Source organism: Abramis brama (genome assembly GCF_963993115.1).
Source record: "Abramis brama genome assembly, chromosome: 19".
NCBI classification, from domain to species: Eukaryota; Metazoa; Chordata; class Actinopteri; order Cypriniformes; family Leuciscidae; genus Abramis; species Abramis brama.
The window spans coordinates 27009847-27029908 of record NC_139981.1 but is presented as its reverse complement, the minus strand read 5'-3'; the positions used below and the strand labels follow the sequence as shown (position 1 = coordinate 27029908).

The following is a 20062-nucleotide window of genomic DNA, read 5'->3' as shown; positions in this document are numbered from 1 at the left end:
ACACCACTGATGAGTAGACATTGAACAATAAGCATATCCCAGCCAGGTTCGTCACTTGCTGGGGTCCTCTTGAAACATTTGCAGTGTGGTCTGTGCTATTTTCAGCGCGTTTCTGTATTTGGTTGCATTGTGATTATTTGCAGCACATGTGTTGTCAAACTGATGAAGATTTCTTAATTTGCTGGTGTTTTTTTCTATTTGTGTGTTTTCTTCAGTTGCAGCATGTTGAGCTCTCTCGGCCGCTGTAGAAAACACTACGAGCATCACTCAAACTTTCAGTATATGTACATTTAACAAACCGTGCCATTTATTCGCACAGAGACACACAGAACAAGCAGACTTCATATTTAAATAGCAGTCTTTTGTGCTTTAATATTCAGAGTCACTGGTCCATATTGAAATTTGATTAAGTGTACAGCATTACTTTTGATTTAGTCATTCACATTTACCAAAGTCTGCGACATTCTGCGTTAACTGTCTGCGTTTTACGCATTGCGGAAACAATAGGGCCCTAAAAGGCATGTAGTAGACTGTCTATAGTTTTTTCTATAGTTTCTATAGTATAGGCTAGTCTATAGTAAAATTTTGATCATGTTGATCATTTAGAGGCCTTAGATTTTTGCGTATCAAATATGATACTGTAAGCTTTGTAGGGTTAACAGTAGGACCTATTAAAAAAAAAGCAGGGTAGTGCATATGTGAGCTGTGGCGAGAGTTCCTGAGACATAAGAGTGGAGCTGAGAAAAATACCTTACACAGGAAGAAACATCTCTGTCACACAGCACGTACAAAGCACACATTGTCAACACATCAGCATCCCACAGCAGCATCTCAGTGACGACCATATGGTCAAAAACTAGACGTGTTTCAGGCATAGAGCTGACACCAAAAAATAGATGGAAGTAAATGCGTGAGACGTTGCTAGTGCAGCCTTCCATAGCTGCTCGTAGTTATCACCTAAAGAGACTTCAGGCAATTACGATGTGAATGATGACTGCCATAGTTCATGCTCAAGACGAGGTTAAAAGAAAAATAAAGCATAAAAATAGATCTCCTTATAGATAGTTCAATCAGAATAGTGACTTAACTGTGCATCATTCATAACCATAGGGTCTCACAAGTCGCAAGTTTATGACTTGTGCCCTACGAACGGCTCACACAATATTAATCTCTGAAGCTAGTGTGACGCTGGCAGTGATATTTAAAGCTCATAAAAAAAAAAAATTAAAAAAAAAGAGGTATATTTGCCTTGAACATACAGTGCTTTTGGAGTAAAGCTGAGGAACTCATTTGGCATGGACGACCTATAGATACTGGTTACCAACCACCAACTTTTTATTAAACTGTCAACACATTTTTTACCCTTTTTCTTTTTTCTTTTTTTTACAAATGGAAAACATGTACATATCCATTAGGAAAATGTTTACTCAGTCTCGAATGTTCCCAAATGAAACCCTACAACAATAGTATAAATGTTTGGATCAACACAAAGATATAAAGCTGAGGACAGAACTTTCATTTTTATAAAGCTCATTTTACTAAAACTCTATTTCTGCAGTCACATTTTGCAGCTGTACATGCTGTATAACACCAACATGTAAAGTTGAGGTGAAAGCTCTGGATCAGAATACAGAACAGGAAATGGTAGTGAAGATAGATAGATAGATAGATAGATAGATAGATAGATAGATAGATAGATAGATAGATAGATAGATAGATAGATAGATAGATAGATAGATAGATAGATAGATAGATAGATAGATAGACTACCATTTCCTGTTAGAATTAAACAAATGGCTCTAGGTTTCAAAGACAAATGAAATTACATCAACTTGAGTCTGGGGTGCCTCTTTTAATCCCTAAACTAATCTCAAACACTCATTGATGAGTTTGCAGGGTGTGCAAATCTAGTTTCTCTGAGCCTTACAATCAATCTAGAGAGGACTAGCAAACAAAATTAAACACTGCAGGACAAAGACAGTATTTTACTAAACCAGAGAGAGCATCTCCTTAGAGTGTTTAAATGCACCACTACACTTCAATCCAACCTAATCTGCCAAAAAAAAAAAAAAAAAAATCAGCCCCAGATGGCACACTCACAGACCAGTCTGTTCAATGACCGCCTCATGCATATTGCACACAAAACTAGACAGAGCTGGCAGAAAATAGCTCTGTTCCAATAGGAGTGGTTGGGTTTACGCAGGTTGTAGGAGTCAGTGTGCATCACTCTGGCTGTTTTTTTGTTTGTTTTTTACGTACTTTGTAGCAAATGGATATCGATGAGCAGAATGCACATTCTGCTTTGTTTTCTGAGTTATGAATGACATTTTATGAAATTCTATGGTTTACACATATTTCTGTGTTTTATGTACAGCTAGTCACATATCAAAATAATTCCCTCCCCTAAATGGCCCATAAAGACAAAAAAAAAACTGTGTTTGGTTGCTTTACATAATGGTCAAAATGTCTATTCTTATTTAAGTGGGAGGTTCTTGTCCAGAATATGCTGTTATAAGGACCAGATTTTTATGCCGATAGTCAAAAGTCTGGTTATGCACGTCTGTTTGCCATCCTGTTGGCACAAATGCATATGGCTAGACCAGAACTAAGCAAATGCACCTGGGGCAAAAAAAAAAAAAATAATAAAAAATTACATGTTTAACACACAAGAATCATTTTAGGATTGTATGGTAAAAAAACAATGTTTCCTACCTTCATAGATTGCTTTAAATCCTTGGGCACTCACTGCGAAATCCGTAGTAAACCAGAGTGCCAAAATCGACCCTGAACTCACAATGGGTGATGGCAACATGAAGCCAGACAACCTGAAATTAAAATTATAAATGCAATGTCAATGTCCGTCCGTATAGTATTCCAGTTTGATCCCACTACACATAATATTTCACATAAAAGAAACAGGTCATTGTGTCATTCATTCCTGCAGTTTTCCAAAATATCTTTGTTATGTTTTTAATGAGCAGGACTGACTCATCTCGGTTGCTCTCAGGGGGAGCAATCACACAGAGCTGCCCTATGACTCCATGGTACTGCCTTACCTTTGACACCACCCTAATGATTTAGATGACTATAACAAGCTGGAGATAAAATGGGGGTCCTCTGTAACAAATACCAGCCACTGTGTCTCTCAAGTGAAGGAAAAGTCATGTTCTTCGATGAAAGCCCAGATATATAAACTGGTCTCATTCCTCAGAGATCTCAACTAAGGAGCAGTGGTTATATGACCCTAACAATTCACCCGAAGTTAATGGAAATCTTTAAAGATGATTCATGTTATCTCAGACCAATGTAAAGCCAGAATAGAGCTCATTTTCCACCTAGTAGTTGAACAGAAAGGTGATTATCAAGATAGTTGTAACTCACAGGAAATTTTTATTGCTCAAAGCTGATAAAACACGATGGTGATCTCAGTTGTTTAATCTAAGATAACCAGATTTCTTGTAAAAAAAAAAAAAAAAAAGACGTACAAGTCCATGTTGTGCTGTACTGTAAGAATGGAGGCATAACTTAATGTAAATACATTTTCTCTACAATATGCTTTTGGATGCACTGAGTGAGAAATGTTCATAGAGAAGAGTTCATATAGAAAATTCTAACTTTATGATCATGGGCTATTCTGAAGAAAAAAAAAAACATTTCAAGATATCATCAGAAACTCTAGGGGAGTTCAGAAGACATCAAAAGTCTCCATTTGCAATCCATCTAATTTTATTGCTGTACACAGAGAGCTTTTGAGTTGTTTTTGCTTTTACTTTTTGATCTTAAAAAGTACATAAAACATTTCTAATGTCTCATTTATATTTCATGACAAACATTTGAATTTTAAAACAACTGAAGTAACCAAAGTTTACCAAACAGGTATAGCATTTTTACCTGAGTGATGTCTGGAGAGTAATGTCTGATTTGTAAACAAGTTGATTCTTTCAAGTGAACCTGCTGAATTGGATTCAATGATTCATTTGTGAATTGGACTGATCCAATTGCAGGTGTACAAGTCAACAAATTACTGATTCAATGAATTATCTGGTCAAAATGAGGCAATAAAAGGGATATTGTCAGTGCTTGAATGTGCGTGCAACTGATTCCACAAAAAATAAGTTATTAATGAATTTTAGTATGTATTATTGTAAATAAAATATTTAGGTCATGACTGCTAGTTATTTTTGAACTAAAGCTGCTCTAAAAGGAAAAGCTGTTTAAGCCCATTGAAATGTTTAAATGTGGAGTATTTTTAATTTTAAGTAATATAACGCAAATGAATGCCCATGCATCTTCAACCTGTTATAGTTTCAAATGATATAAACAAGTATGTTTGCATAGTGTTCCTCTTAGTACATTAAAATTAAGTACGTTTGGACTTTTACTTAAGTAAAGCTGAGAGTACTTATATTTTACTGGAGTAATATTTTAATAGGTTATCTGTACTTTTACTCAAGTACTTGATTTGTGTACTTCATCCACCAATGGGAGCAACACAAACACACGTTCAGTGCCATCAGATTGTCATATATTTCCCCATGTCTTGTCTGGGCTTTTGTTGTAGTTCCTGTCCTAGTGCCATGATTGTAGTTTTTCATGTTGATTAGTCTCCCCAGGTGTTTCTCGTTTCCTTGTTACCTTGTGTATATATAGCCCTTGTGTTTCTCTTGTGCTTTGCTAGTCGTTGTTTTGTGGTGGATTGTGTTAATGTTTTGGGTCAGATGTTCCAGTCTATTCATGTGGAGTTTTGTTATTAAAATTGCGTGCAAGTGGATTCTCTCTCTGCCTCATCTCTCAGCAAACGTTACACAGATAAGGCTGCTAGGTAGTGATGGGAAACCGAGGCTTTCTGAAGCATTTGAGGCTTTCATCAAATTGTGCCGAAAAACAGTTCATTTTTGAAGGTTTTAACACGATGTGTATTAGTGACATCTGGTGACATCTTTTCTCCACCATATCTAACAAATCACCACAGAGCAGAAAAAAGCACGTGACCAAACAAAACTTCGGAAGTCTGTGACATACAAGTGTGGGACCAATACAGTTCTATCTAATCTCATCTAAATTAATTTGTGCCAATGAGACCACAACTCGTGTCATGTGTAGCCTGATCAACGGATCAACGGATTCACATATTGATTAATAGTATAAATTATATAAGTATGTGATCATAATTATAGTAAATGTAGCCTAATTGAAAAAAATATTTTGGGTGTTCTGTTTTAAAAAATATAAATTATGTTATAGGGAAGTGTAGTGTTAAATCATTTAAAGGTGCATTGTGTAGGATCTGTTGACAGAAATGCAGTATCATATACATAACTATGTTTTGAGTGGTGTATAAAGACCTTACATATTGAACTATTATGTTTTTATTACCTTAGAATGAGCCATTTCTATCTACATACCCCTTACACGTCCCCTTACATTGAAATGTGCCGATATGTTTCTACAGGAGCCCTGAACGCACAAATGCGTTTCGTCACTTTGTTGTTGTTCGTGCAAAGAAGCTAGCCAAAGTCAGCAAATAAAACACTGACACAATGATGAACAAGTAACAATAATATTTGCAATAACATATTGTTTTACTGAATAATTAAGTAAACCTAATTTCTTAATTTATCTTTGTAAAGAAACTTTATTGCTTAACTGGCTACTCTGCTGTCTCAGACGACGACATATTTTCCTGTCGGCCACCGTAACTTCTGTTGGTTACAATTTGTAACCTCACCACTAGATGCCGCTTAAAATTACACAGTTGCACTTTTAAATAATGCCTCCTCCATAATCATTTCCCTTTGTATGCATTAGATGAGGCCACGAAGCACCAATTTGTTTTGTTTTTTATTGTCTGGACCTTCCGATTTTGTATTTTATTTTATTATTATTACATGCTTGAAGAAAAGAAAAAGAAAAAAAGAAAATAGAAAAAAACAGTCCGGACCTTCCGATACTGCATGACGTTCGAAGATTCAAACGCCATTAATCACGTGGTATTGCCATTTCGATACAAGCATCGGTACAGTGTGTGACACAATAGTGCTTTGAAAACATCGGAGCCCCGGTATTAACCGTCCCATGCTAGGACACATGACAGATACCTCTAACTAGGCAAGAAAACGACCCCAATACCAGGACCAAAAATGAGAGGAATTTTCATTTGTCCACATCAGTTCTGTACTTAAGTATATTTTAGGCTACTGAGTAGGTATCAAAGATATTTGCAACTTTTACTCTCTACTTGACTACAGTTTTGATTAAGTATATGTAGTCTTTACTCCAATACATTTGTAATGAGCAATTACTCGTTACATTGTGCATGGCATCTAACATTTCCTGCAGCAGTACAATATCTTGTACATTTTGCCCTTACTCACTCAAACTTGTCAACAATGTTACTTTTTGCGAATGTGAGTACATTGACAGGTACTTGCATATATGAGATGAGGACATGTAAGGGATATGGAACAAGGCTGTGAGGGATAGATGTAGGTTATACCCATAGGAAAGAACATCTTAACATCTCTCAACATCTGTTTAACATCTCAAATGTTTCTCCTAGACAAAAATTAGGTTACGTTAACATCAAATGGAGACTTGTGCTTTTGGAAGAGACAGCAACAAAATTCCATGTTCTGAGTCTCCAGCCTATGAGGTAAGAGGTTAAGAGCAGTAAGAGGTTCTACAAGTTATCCAATCTCTCAGAAATTATTTATATTGGCAAGTTGACAAATTCCTCATTTATATATATATATATTTTTTTTTTCACTGTTCAGGTAAAATTCCTTAGCTGGTTCCCAAAGGTGCTCTCTGTCAGGGCTACTACACATGTAAATTATTAGTTTGATTAGTACCTCGCTATCTTAGTGAATTGCTTCTCCCCTATATCCGACTTGTTCACTCTGGTCTTATATCTCTGGACTCCTTTCTGCCCCTAGATTCCATCTCTTGTATATGGGTGGTACAGTAGGTAGTCAACAAAAAAGCCTATAACCACCGCCGCCACGAGGCCGCTGCGTTAAATACAAACCAGTCACATATGACACTCGTTCGTGAAATCCCCACAAGGTGACGCAAAGAGAAGGTTTACACCATTGCTCAGCAAGTCTGGAATTGGGATATTTTTACTTGTAAATGAAGATAAAATAATGAAATATATTACTGGTATTTAACAAGTATTTTAGATTATTACACAAGGTGTGCATTATGTCATTAAAATAAATACAAATATAGAAAATGTTGATTACTCTGAATTGGAACATTAAGGCTAGTTTTCCAGGCATGGATTTATTTGATTTCAAATAATTTAGAGGGGACTTATTATGCCGCCTTTTTACAAGATGTAATATAAGTCTCAGGTGTCCCCAGAATGTGTCTGTGAAGTTTCCATTGTTGAGTGGAAGGAAAAACATGCTGTTTTTGTGCACATATATTTAAATGCAAATAAGAGGGCTTTCCAGAAGAGGGCTTGTGCCTGCCAAAAACTAACAAAACATCTGTTTGGTTTTGATTATCATCTCTATCATGGTCACATTCACGTGACATTGCAGTTCTTCATCATCATGAAAGTTTATTATCTGCATGTGTTTTAAAGCCATATCAGTCTAAACTTCTGAGCGCTCACATCCAAAACATGTGCACAGAAAGCTGATGTCAGACGGCGTGTCCCATGATTATTAAACTAAAAAAGTTTTTCATGCGTTACTGCGCTTAAACTGTCAAAAAAACACAAAGTTCACATTAACACAGTCGGTTATGTCTGTGAACGTAAACAGCAAGTAAAGAAATTGCATGTGTATATTAGATCTGTGTATTAAAGTGAAAGCAGCGTAATATACAGTACCTATTGCTATATGCTGTTAATATGAATCAAACAACAAAAGAAAAACAGAAAAATCACTCACTACTCTTGACTGAATAACTTAGTAGCTTTAATAAGAATACATTTCTTACTTGAATGCTGCTGTTAAATGCTCTGGTGAGGAGATAAACATGGCGGGGCTGTGTACAGCTCATCAGGGTGGGGTCTATGCTAATAGGGCAGAGTCTGTCAGCAGTGGTGGGCGGAGCCTACTTATTTGTGACGTCACAAAAGCTACAATCGGCAAACGGCTTGTTTTGAGACAGGTCCCCTTTAAAAATGTAAATAAACATGGGTTTTTTTGTATTTTTACCCATTTTATATATATATATATATGTATGTAAATAATGTATTAGTAGATATAGTAGAGTAATAGAAGAACAACAGACCCAAAACAGTCATAACATGCATGCTGCTGATTCTGTGTAATTGAATCATTAATTGAAAGGTCAATTGAACTGAACTTCATTAATTGAAGTTCAAAATAATCGCAGTGTGGAGTTCAATTAGTGAGGTTATTCATTCTGTGAAAAAACTGGTGTCAAACAAGTGGCCCTTATTTAAGGACAAAGGCAGTACTGTACTGTATGTGGTGGTTATAGTGCATTTCACTCTGAAAATCTGAGTAAAATGTATGGGATCAATTTCCCGCCTAAAGTATTGCAGCCACGGATCAAAAAAATAATAAGCGTGAATCAAAAATTTAAAAACACATGTAAAAATATATTGCACAAACTGAAAAAAAAAAAAAAGATCAGAATAGCAAACAACGTGGTCACGGATCAAAATATAATAAGCGTGAATCAAGAAATAACAAGCATGAATAAAAACTTTAAACGCATTAAAAGTTATTTTGCACAAAACTTAAACTTATGGTCATGCTTTCTTAAAAAGTATGTTTTCCTTGGTTTTATTACTCTGTACTTTGTGCTCTCTTGCATTTTCTGCTCATATTTTACTCTTTTGTACGCTTGTGCTGTTTTTCTCTTCGCTCTTCTTTCTATGTTCTGCGCTTGCTTTCCCAAATGTTACAGTTCCAGTTTCATGTAAATTAGGGCGAGCTTGAGTGTCACCATTGGTCCACTAGTTCTAGATTAACAGCTCCTCCTCTAGCCAATCAGTCGAAGAGGGGAGTCGACGTCACACCAATGCGACTCGTGGCTACTGATGTTTACTTATACAGGGGAAGACGACAGTTTAATTTAACTTTACAAAGACTATCAAGCAGTAAACTACAGTGTTTCATCAAAGAATTGCCGATTTGAAAGAAGTTTTGTGCAAAATAACTTTTAATGCGTTTAAAGTTTTTATTCATGCTTGTTATTTCTTGATTCACGCTTATTATATTTTGATCCGTGACCACGTTGTTTGCTATTCTGATCATTTTGCATTATTTTTTTTCAGTTTGTGCAATATATTTTTACATGTGTTTTTAAATTTTTGATTCACGCTTATTATTTTTTGATCCGTGGCTGCAATACTTTAGACGGGAAATTGATCCCATAAAAATGGGCCGTTCCAGACATTGTTTAGAAGAACAGCGTACTTTGATTAAAAAGTTGATTGGAGAAGGGAAAACATATAAAGAAGTGCAGAAAATGATAGGCTGCTCAGCTAAAATTATATCAAATGCATTACAATGGCAACCAAAACCAGAAAGACATGGAAGAAAAGGAAAACTACCATTCGAATGGATCAAAGAATAGCCAAGGTGGCCCTTATTTTTCAAGTTTTGATTTATAATTGTCTGACCCCCTCAAGTTGTTCCAATACATGAAAAAATAATTCAGGCAAAATATGAGCTCATTTGAACATTATTTAGAGGTGGCTCGATGACGTTGAAATTTTGTATAATCAGTTATTATGCTCAATTTGTGATAATTACCACTTGCCTAATTTTATCTAAACTATTTAAATTACATACTTGCTTATTTAATGGCAATTCTGAATTTACACCTATTTTGCACAAAATATATTCTATGCATTTCTTGCAGAAGCATAAATTGTGTTAACGACGGGCTAACAAAGCCACTTTCACAGAAATGCGTGGTGTTAAGAAACTCTGAACTATTGACTTTGAACTGTGCAAACTTAGTCCAGGCAAAGTAGCGTTTTACGACAGACTAACTGTAAAATAATTTTTTGCGGCTTAGATCATTTCTATGAGGTGTCCAGAACAACATACTAAGTCCTAAGAAATCCTAGTTGAGGAAATATGTTAAATTCTCACCAATCCGAGATGTGTGCCAATAAGGCCAGGCAACAATACACCCCAATGGGGCTATTTTTTCCTTTACTCCTATCAAAATGAAACTTTACACAATGAAAGTACCCACGAAAAGTTTTTTTTTTTTTTTTTTTGTATTACAAGTTTCTTTGAAAATGTATTTTAATATGCAAATGAGCTATACACTAATCGAACATGCCCAAAATACACCCAAATAGGCTTAATTTTTTCCTTTACTCCTACCACAATAAAACTTTACATAGTAAAAGTATACATGAAAAGTAACTTTTTTTGTATTACAAGTTTCTTTTGAAATGAATTTGAATATGCACATGAGTGGCACACTTATTGAATATGTCCTAATTTGCATATAGGCAGAAACACCATTCATATGTATGACAAATACATCGACCCGATCTTCATCCAATCATCCTACTGCCAATGGGTGATGGCAATGCTGCTTTTAGACTGGCCTCTAACCTGAAAACTGCCTGGCTTGGTAGTACCTGCCAGGGGTATACTATAACCCCCACTGGTATAGTCTTCAGGGTCGGTAACAACAGGTAACAACAACATGGGGAGGTTTCTTGTTGATTTTTTTTATTTGATTTTAGTTTTTTTTTTTTTAGTTTTTTTTTTTTTTTTTACTAACCTAGATATTGCTGTTGCTAGCTTCTCATAACACTGCAAAGCTACTTTACAAACGGTGGAAGTCTGATGTGTGGCCCGCCTGGTCTGAAATACTTGCTAACTACAAAAAGAGAAGCAGTTTTGGTGTCTGGCAAAATTATTTTAAAGAGCTGTAATGTCTGGAAAGTGTGTCTATCCGGTTTTTCATCTGTCTTCTGTGTGAGAGTGAATCGTTTAGCTGGTAAGAATGACTTCTGCCTGTAATCTCGTAATCTGTGTTAGTTATTTGGCCCCTGTTTTTTTCTACTTGTGACTTTATGGTTTCTTGGCCATAAGTCAATTAGGCCTAGTGTTGAGCTCATTTGCATATTTAAAATAGATTTTTCAAAGAAACTTGTAAAACAAAAATGTTACTTTTCATGTATACTTTCACTGTGTAAAGTTTTATTGTGGTAGAAGTAAAGGAAAAAAATTAAGCCTATGCGGGTGTATTTTGGGTAGCCTATATTTGATTAGTGTATAGCTCATTTGCATATTCAAATTCATTTTCAAAGAAACTTGTAATACAAAAAATTTGACTCTTCATGGGTACTTTCATTGTGTAAAGTTTCATTTTGATAGGAGTAAAGGAAAAAAATAGCCCCATTGGGGTGTATTGTTGCCTGGCCTTATTGGCACACATCTCGGATGGATGAGAATTTAACATATTTCCTCAACTAGGATTTTGTTAGGACTTTTAGTATGTTGTTCTGGACACCTCATAGAAATGATCTAAGCTGCAAAAAATTATTTTACAATTAGTTCTATTTTTGGCTCCAAAATTAGTTACTTTGCCTGGACTAACTGTGAAAAGATGCATATCATCAGTTATCTTACAATAGTCAAATGTATGTTGTGTAAGATATATTTGGTTAAATAATTAATATAGTACTCACATTGAACTGTGATCAAGTAATAGGCTATGTGATTTGATGCATTCTGCAAACTGTGTATAGTATTGAATACAATGCTCAATGCTAAAGGTTTTATAATGAAGAATTTTGCTGACTTGTAGAATTGCCTACAAAAACAGCGAACTTTGATGTGCTTGAGCTACCTCTAAATATTAATATTTTTGCCCCATTTATTTTTCTGGGGTGTTTTTAGCATAAATGGAACAAATCTAGCGGGTCAGGCTGCAGAAAAACGGAAAAAAACATTTTTCGTACATTTAAGGGCCACCCTAATAGCCAAAAATGGAAAGAATCAGCTCCAGGGTGATCAAAGAAGATCTAAAGTTACCTGCGAGTACTGTAACAATTAGGAGATGCCTATGTGAAGCCAAGCTATTGACAAGAAGCCCCTGCAAAGTCCTGAAGAGGGTAAGATTTGCCAAAGAACACATTGACTAGAAATGTCTAAATATTTTGTGGATTGATGAAAGCATGTGAAGCATGGTGGCACAATCATCATGATATGGGGATGTTTCTCATACTATGGTGTTGGGCCTATTTATCGCATACCATGGATCATGGATCAGTTTGAATACATCAAAATACTTAAAGAGGTCATGTTGCCTTAGTTATGCCGAAGAGGAAATGCCCTTGAAATGGGTGTTTCAACAAGACAACGACCCCAAACACACCAGTAAGCAAAGGTGTCAAGTAACGAAGTACAAATACTTGGGTATCTATACTTTACTGGAGTAATTATTTTTCAGCCGACTTTTTACTTCTACTCCCTACATTTTCACGCAATTATCTGTACTTTCTACTCCTTACATTTAAAAAAGAGCCTCATTACTCCTATTTAATTTCACTTGTTTTCATTCCGGCTTGTCATCGTTCAAAAAAAAATAAACAAAAAAAAACTAAACGAAAAAAACTACCCAGATAAATTTTGCCATCCGGATAGAGTGAATTTGATTGTGGTTGGATGAGAACTATAAACATATACCATTCCGACACCCTATTGGCAATCACAGAGAGAAAGTCCAAGGCTTATAAAGAGTGTGTGATTGGGTGATAGTGATTGTGAGATAGTTCTCAGCTGTGAGCGTGATTAGTGTAATCAGCTGTGTGTGTGTCGTCCGTGCAATGGATGATGGGAAATGTGGTCCAGTGTGCTGTGTGGTGTTAGAGTCAATATGATGGAGAAGCGACCTCTGGTGGCTATCGGGCGGAAGGCCACAGACCAGATTCGTGACAGAGCCCCCCCACAAGGAGCGGCTTCCAGACGCTGTGCAGGCGACCATGGCGGATCAGACTGTGCAGGCGACCATGGCGGATCAGACTGTGCAGGCGAACATGGCACAGGAACAGACACCGGCTCAGGAACCGGAACAGACACCGGCTCAGGAACAGACACCGTGGCAGCGGCCATCTCTGCTGAGGGCTCAGGTTCAGGCGTGTCGGCGGCCATCTCTGCTGAGGGCTCAGGTTAAGGCGTGTCGGTCGGCCATCTCTGCTGAGGGCTCAGGTTCAGACGTGTCGGCGGCCATCTCTGCTGAGGGCTCAGGCGACGTGGCAGCGGCCATCTCGTCCGGAGACACTGGCTCGGCGGCGGCCATCTTGTTCCAAGACACTGGCTCGGTGGAGACCATCTTGTCCTGAGACACTGGCTCGGTGGCGACCGGGACGTGAACAGTCTCTGGATCGGCAGAAGTGACGTGAACAGTCTCTGGATCGGCAGAAGTGACGTGAACAGTCTCTGGATCGGCAGGACTGACGTGAAGCTCTGGCTCGGCAGGACTGACGTGAAAATTCCCAGACTTAGATGGTACTGTTGGGTTGCGGGGTTCCTCATCCGCGACACACACAGTGAATAGTGAGCCAACAGTCAAAGCAAAATAATAAAAAAACACTCAGTGATGAACGTGGACCCTCACGTCTAAGCTGAGATTGCAATGGTTGATTAATGCCATCACAAAAAATCTCAATCAAGATAATGTCCGGTAAATCAGAATAATGAGCGAAGGCTAAAAACTCTCTAATATGGTTCTCTAGTGATCGTGGGCCTTGTTTGAGGGCAAACAATAGTTTTGTAGTGTCCATACCTGACAAATGTCCATCTGAAAAGTTGCTGGATGCTTGTGTGGCCGAGTATTCTGTAACGGCGCGAACAAGACGTGAGGCGTGCGGATCCATGTGCAAGCTTTTATTTATAAACATAGTAAACAGGCAAGGGTCAGACAACGGTAAACAGGTATGGTACGGGCAAGACACAAGAGAGATCCTAGGGCAAGCGTGGGTCTACGATCGGTGAACAATATCCAACAGGGCAAGGCAGAGAGATAATCCAGGTACACAAGCAATGATCCAAACGAGGGGCAAACAGAGTCCGAAGGGCAAGGCAAAGGGTTAATCCTGGAAACACAGGCAGATATCAAAACACAAGAAAACAGGCAAGGCAAGGTAATGCAAGGCAAGACAAGACTTAAAACAACTGAGTGGGCTCCGTAGAGTAGCTGTCGCTAGGATATGCGCTATACAATACTCAGCAATCACAGAGAGAAAGTCCAAGGCTTATAAAGAGTGTGTGATTGGGTGATAGTGATTGTGAGATAGTTCTCAGCTGTCAGCGTGATTAGTGTAATCAGCTGTGTGTGTCGTCCGTGCAATGGATGATGGGAAATGCAGTCCAGTGTGCTGTGTCAATATGATGGAGAAGCGACCTCTGGTGGCTATCGGGCGGAAGGCCACAGACCGGATTTGTGACAGGTAGCCTAATGGATCCCACATTTTTCAACATTAACATTTTAATATAACATTATAGTCATTATGGGCTTTTTAATATGACAATATTTGAGTTTTTAAGTGCTGGAAAAAGATGTGTGACGTATTGAAAGCATTTTACTATTCCTGCCAAACTTCCAAGGTTACAGTTAGTGTTACTACATTAAATCCATGGTGAATGTTGCAGATTTGTGGACTTAAAGCCTTTAACTAGATCATTCATGGCACAATGTTTCTCCTGGTTTCCACGTCAGCGTTGTTTGATCTAATAGAGATCTACTGTTAATAACAGAGAAATTTGAATGTTTCTCACTAGATCTCACAGCGAAGTTATTAATTCATTGGCGAATTCAAATGCTTTCTTTACTGGATCTCTTAGCGCTGTGTAGTAACAGTGTGTCGCTTGATAAAGATTGGCTCACGCTGCACTGACATCGGTCCAAACTGCACAAAATAATTAGTGGCGCAGTTTCGTTCCGCTTTCATTACGTTTGCCGCTTGATGTTGGGCAACGTTGTGGTGGTCGCGCCAGCGCGACTGCTAACAAAATTTTGGTCGCACCGGCAGGAAAATTGGTCCAACGAATCGTTTGGTTTGTACTGCATACCGAACCGAAAGCCTCGTACCGAACGGTTCAATATGAATATGTGTATCGTTACACCCCTAGTTGATACTTCAACTTCAACAGAAGTCTTTTAATCCCTAGTATCTACACTTCTACCTGAGTAATGAATGTGAATACTTTTGACACCTCTGCCAGTAAGCGAGCAGCATCTTGGTTCCAGACCAACAAGATTAAAGTTATGGAGTGGCCAGCCCAATCCCTGGACCTTAAAGAGTAAAGAGTCTCGCCAAAATGCAATCTAGGGTCTTTTTGTTAACCCTCTGAGGTCGGCAAACGCGCGGACGCGTTTTGCCGGATTTTCTCCACATTGTAGCACTATAAACTTAAATTACTCCGTCATTTATGGTCATACAGAAAAAAGAAATATAAAAAAAGAATCTGTGATATTTCTCCTTTTGTATGTGTCCACTTACAATCAAATCAAAACATTGTGCTTTTGTAAAATAAAGAAAATAAACAGGGTGTGCGTTCTGCCTCTCTGTCGCGGTGAACTTTTTTTTCTTGAGCACGTCTATAAACTGAAACAAAACTCAGCGAATACTTGTCACACATTTATGAGCCATATACCTTTATAAACATTTAAGTGTGTACTTTTAAATAATCGGATTCAAAACGAAAACAAATATTCTCTGTTTACGTAATTTGTATAAAACCAACAAGATGTCCAGCTTCTCAAACGCTTGCTCATTACAGTTAATTTGGCCACGCCTACTCGCGCAAAAGAGATTCACATGCAAATCTCCACATGGAACGCGAACGCGCTCGTTACCTCAACAACAAAACACTTCACTTCACTTTTCGTCGAGTTTGAAAGACGTGCCTGAGCTTACATTGGATTTAGGCTACCTCAGAAGAAGAAGAACGCGATCTGAAGACAAGAAAGATAAGGTAAGAAATTCTTACATAGCCTAGTTTGTTATTGTTGCATAAATGTCACGTTGCAGTTGAACTGTTGCTAGATATATGGGGAATATTATAATATTTAGACCCGTGTTTACTGTGTTTGTGGATATCTGCTCAAACATAGATATGTTTATGGTAACCATAATGTTTTATATTTGAGCGTGATCGCGTTTGAATGTATCATATTTTGCAAGCGATCGCGTTTGAATGTATCATATTTTGGATGAAAGCAAAACGCACCAAACGGCTTCATGTTTTTATTATTATCTCATTTCATATCATCATAACGGATGGAAACATTTGAAGTAACATGATAATCAATATATTTTTCTCTAGCTTAGTTGTTACTGAAATCTTTTGGAAGATTTATAGGCTGCTATAGGTTATTTATTGTTATTATTATTTTATCCGCACTGCGCATATACCTTATGCCTACAAGGCACAACAAACCTGGTGTTCATTATATTATATATCGTTGGAAACGTGTGTGTGTGTGTGTGTGTGTGTGTGTGTGTGTGTGTATTCTGTGAATTTTAAAAAGGAATTTTAAAAAGCAATTTTAACCAGAAAAATCTAATATTTATTTCCAAAATCGTGCAGGCCTTTCTCTTGATATCAGTATGTTCACTTTTTTTTTTCAGGTCCCAGATGCCACTGAGGACTTCAACATTCACATGAGTCTCAGTACGTGAACATGGTAAAGTGAAAATCTTGGAAATGAAAGGTATGTACAGTGTTTTTAGGAATGGCACAAAGGTCTCTGTCTTTGAAGTGCTTTTTTGGCATTTGTTGTGTATCTTTGGATTATGTTGTGTTGTAAATAAATCCAAACAATTTAAAAGCCATTCTTTTTTAAATCTCCTCATTTACAGTATTGTGCAAGGTTGCTCAGAATGATAGGTGCCTGATAGCTCCTAATAGGGCCGTTAGGGGAGGTTCTTTGTCTTTCTCAGGTGAGAAAAGCTTACATATTAATGAGCTCTCGCATAAAGCTTTTTCACGCAAAACACGTCGTAAAAATTTTAAATCAATATATTGTCTTATCTGAATGAGCAGTCAGGGTGATTTTCACATAGTTTTGCAGCAAATATTCTAGGCTACGTCATACAATTTTCAAAAGTCTTGTGAAGAAATAATGAGTATGGGTTTCATGGCCTTATTTCAGTGAGAATTTTTTTTTGTATTTTCAAAAACCACGCATAAATGTCATTATCTCAAAACTACAAACTTTTACATACATGCTGTTGATATATTATTGTAGCAGAGTTTGTGCTGAATACAGTGTAATTAGACTTTAGCCATGAAAATGTCACAAGTAACAGATATAACCAGAAATGTCAGAGCATGTCAGAACACCTCCAGGGCCCAGAAAACAGCTCAGACCTCAGAGGGTTAATCTACCCGAGGCAAACTTTTATTTAAAAGCATAATTAGAATGGAAACGGCACTTTTAAGTTTGACCGTATTTTCGTTTTCGGTCAAATTGCCTTTTGAATGGGAGTGCTTGGGGCACTTCTATGATAGTATCAAAAATCACTATTTTTAAAACATTAAGAAGGCTCAACACAACATGAAACTTTGCTCGAAGTATCACCAGGGGCTCTACACATGAACTCGAGCATTAAGAACATTGTTTGTGTACACAGAGTTTACTAAAAAGAAAGATTTTGAACAACTCACTATAGCTGTGTCCGCCGGCATTTTGACAGTCAAAAATAGTCAATCTCCGAATGCAAGATGGATAAAGATGGAAAGCTCCTAAAGCTTAGTTCTATATAAATTCACGGACAATTTGTTGTTTTGTCGTTAGTGAAAATCAATATTGACCTTGTATTTGAAAAAGGATCCTCATATAAGAAACAATACTAAAATTCAGAGTCAGTTCATTCCCATTCGGAGATCGACTATTTTTGACTGACAAAATGCCAGCGGATGGAAACAACAACAGCTACAATGAGTTGTTCAGAATCTTTCTTTTTAGTAAACTCTGCGTACACAAACAATGTTCTCAATGCTCGAGTTCATGTGTAGAGCCCCTGGTGATACTTCAAGCAAAGTTTCATGTTGTGTCGAGCCTTCTTAGTGTTTTAAAAATAGTGATTTTGATGCTATCATAGTCGTGCCCCTATAGCACTCCCATTCAAAAGGCAATTTGACCGAAAACGAAAATACGGTCAAACTTAAAAGTGTCGTTTCCATTCTAATTATGCTTTTAAACAAAAGTTTGCCTCGGGTAGATTAACAAAAATACCCTAGTTTGCTTTTTTGGCGAGAGTTACCCTTTAATCCATTAGAAAACCTGTGGGGTGACATCAAAAATGCTGTTTTTGAGGCAAAACCAAGAAATGCAGAGGAATTGTGGTATGTAGTGCAATCATCCTGGGCTGGAATACCTGTTCACAGATGCCAGAAGTTGGTCGACTCCATGCAACTCAAATGTGAAGCAGTTTTCAGAAACCGTGGTTATACAACTACATATTAGTTCAGTGATTCACAGTTCACATTTTTCAGTTTATACAGTACATGTTTGACTTTTTAAAGAAAAATGCAGACACTGCTATTTTTTAAAAAAGCCTAATATTCTTTTTTCTTCACTTTCTATAAAGTAATAACAAATTTGATACATTTTTCTTCATGTTTTGATTTCGAATAGAATGTGCAATGTTCCCAATGCATTTGCGAGTTTTGAAATAAAAGTTATTATAAGGATTTTGAGTTTTACTCACTTTTTTAAACACACTGCTATTATTTTGAACAAAACTAATAAATAAATATATATATATATATATATATATATATATATATATATATATATATATATATATATATATATACATATACATATACATATACATATACATATACACACACACATATAAAAAAAAAATGGGTAAAAATACAAAAACCACCAATGTTTCAGTGTGTGGTGGTCAAGTGCTTGTTGCACTTGCTTTGACACATTTTATACTAAATGTTATGAGTTTGTAAAATCTGTTGAAAAAGTACGAGCAGAATTATGTAATGCTTTGCCAAATACTGATTTCCTTTCACAGTGTGCAAATAGAGCTTAAGCACTGCAGCTGGAAGAAATAACTGTTCGTGCTGAAGTAATCAACCATAACTTGTTTTGTAGGGTTTAGGCCCTCTACATGCTACTCATCTCTGGTGGCATATCTTATCAACATAACTGTGATAAATCCTTCATTTCCTCTCACCGTTGAGCAGTGGCGCCTCCAGGAATTTTTTAATGGGGTGGCCAGAGGAGCACAGTAGTGATGTTACATGACACTGAAGCTTCAAGGCACATGTAGAGCATGCAGCACAATCCTGAAGCCCCATATCGGGGTGTGTACTGGGGTGTCTCAATTAGCATCCTGGCTCCCGAGCTTGTGAATAAGCTTTGTGTACACAAATCTAGGCACTGGTAAGGACCCTGGTTCACTACACACTGGGACAGTGATTACTCAATTTCCGGTGATATGACCTTACATACGTTGTAAAATGTTACAGCTGGTATTAATCAACAACAGGAAGATACACTTCATAAAACATCAGATTTCCTATAGAGTTATGGAGAATTAAACAGTTTGCATTGAGCTGGGGAGACCAGTCTCAAAAGCAGCCACCATCTCCATTGTCCACACAAGTATTAAGTACTGTATTCCACAGACGGCAAGCTAAGGTTGGAACCCATTTGCAATCTATTTAACAATTGGGATCCATATACAAAACAAATTAATGATAGACACGAACTAAACAAACTTGCCTAAAACTCACCAACAACAGGTTAAATGAACAAACAAAGCTAGACAAAGGACTTTAGCAACAAGTGGGCTATACACATGGACTAATGACAAACAAGATACACCTGAGCATGATAAAGAAAACTAATGACAAAACAGAACTGAGTAACAAGATCAACCAATGAAAACATAACATATAAAACAACGGAAACACATGGCCAGAACACATGAGGAGATCAAGAAGTCACGATATAAACCAACTAAAAACAGACGTGACAACAAGAGGTCAAAATAAATTTACAACATTATTTTCACTCTTGAATAGAGAAAAGACAAAAGAAGAAACAAAACAGCTTTCTTAAA

At 37.1% G+C, this 20062-nt stretch overlaps 1 protein-coding gene across 1 annotated transcript in view; it reads right to left on the bottom strand.

Annotated features, from left to right (window-relative positions):
- Positions 1-20062, bottom strand: part of LOC311069532 (CUB and sushi domain-containing protein 1) — a 684283-nt gene that overhangs the window by 375658 nt on the left and 288563 nt on the right. The window contains exon 3 of the mRNA XM_084092746.1: positions 2713-2825. Coding sequence (XP_083948872.1) covers positions 2713-2825 — 113 coding nt within the window. The remainder of the gene's footprint in view (positions 1-2712; positions 2826-20062) is intronic.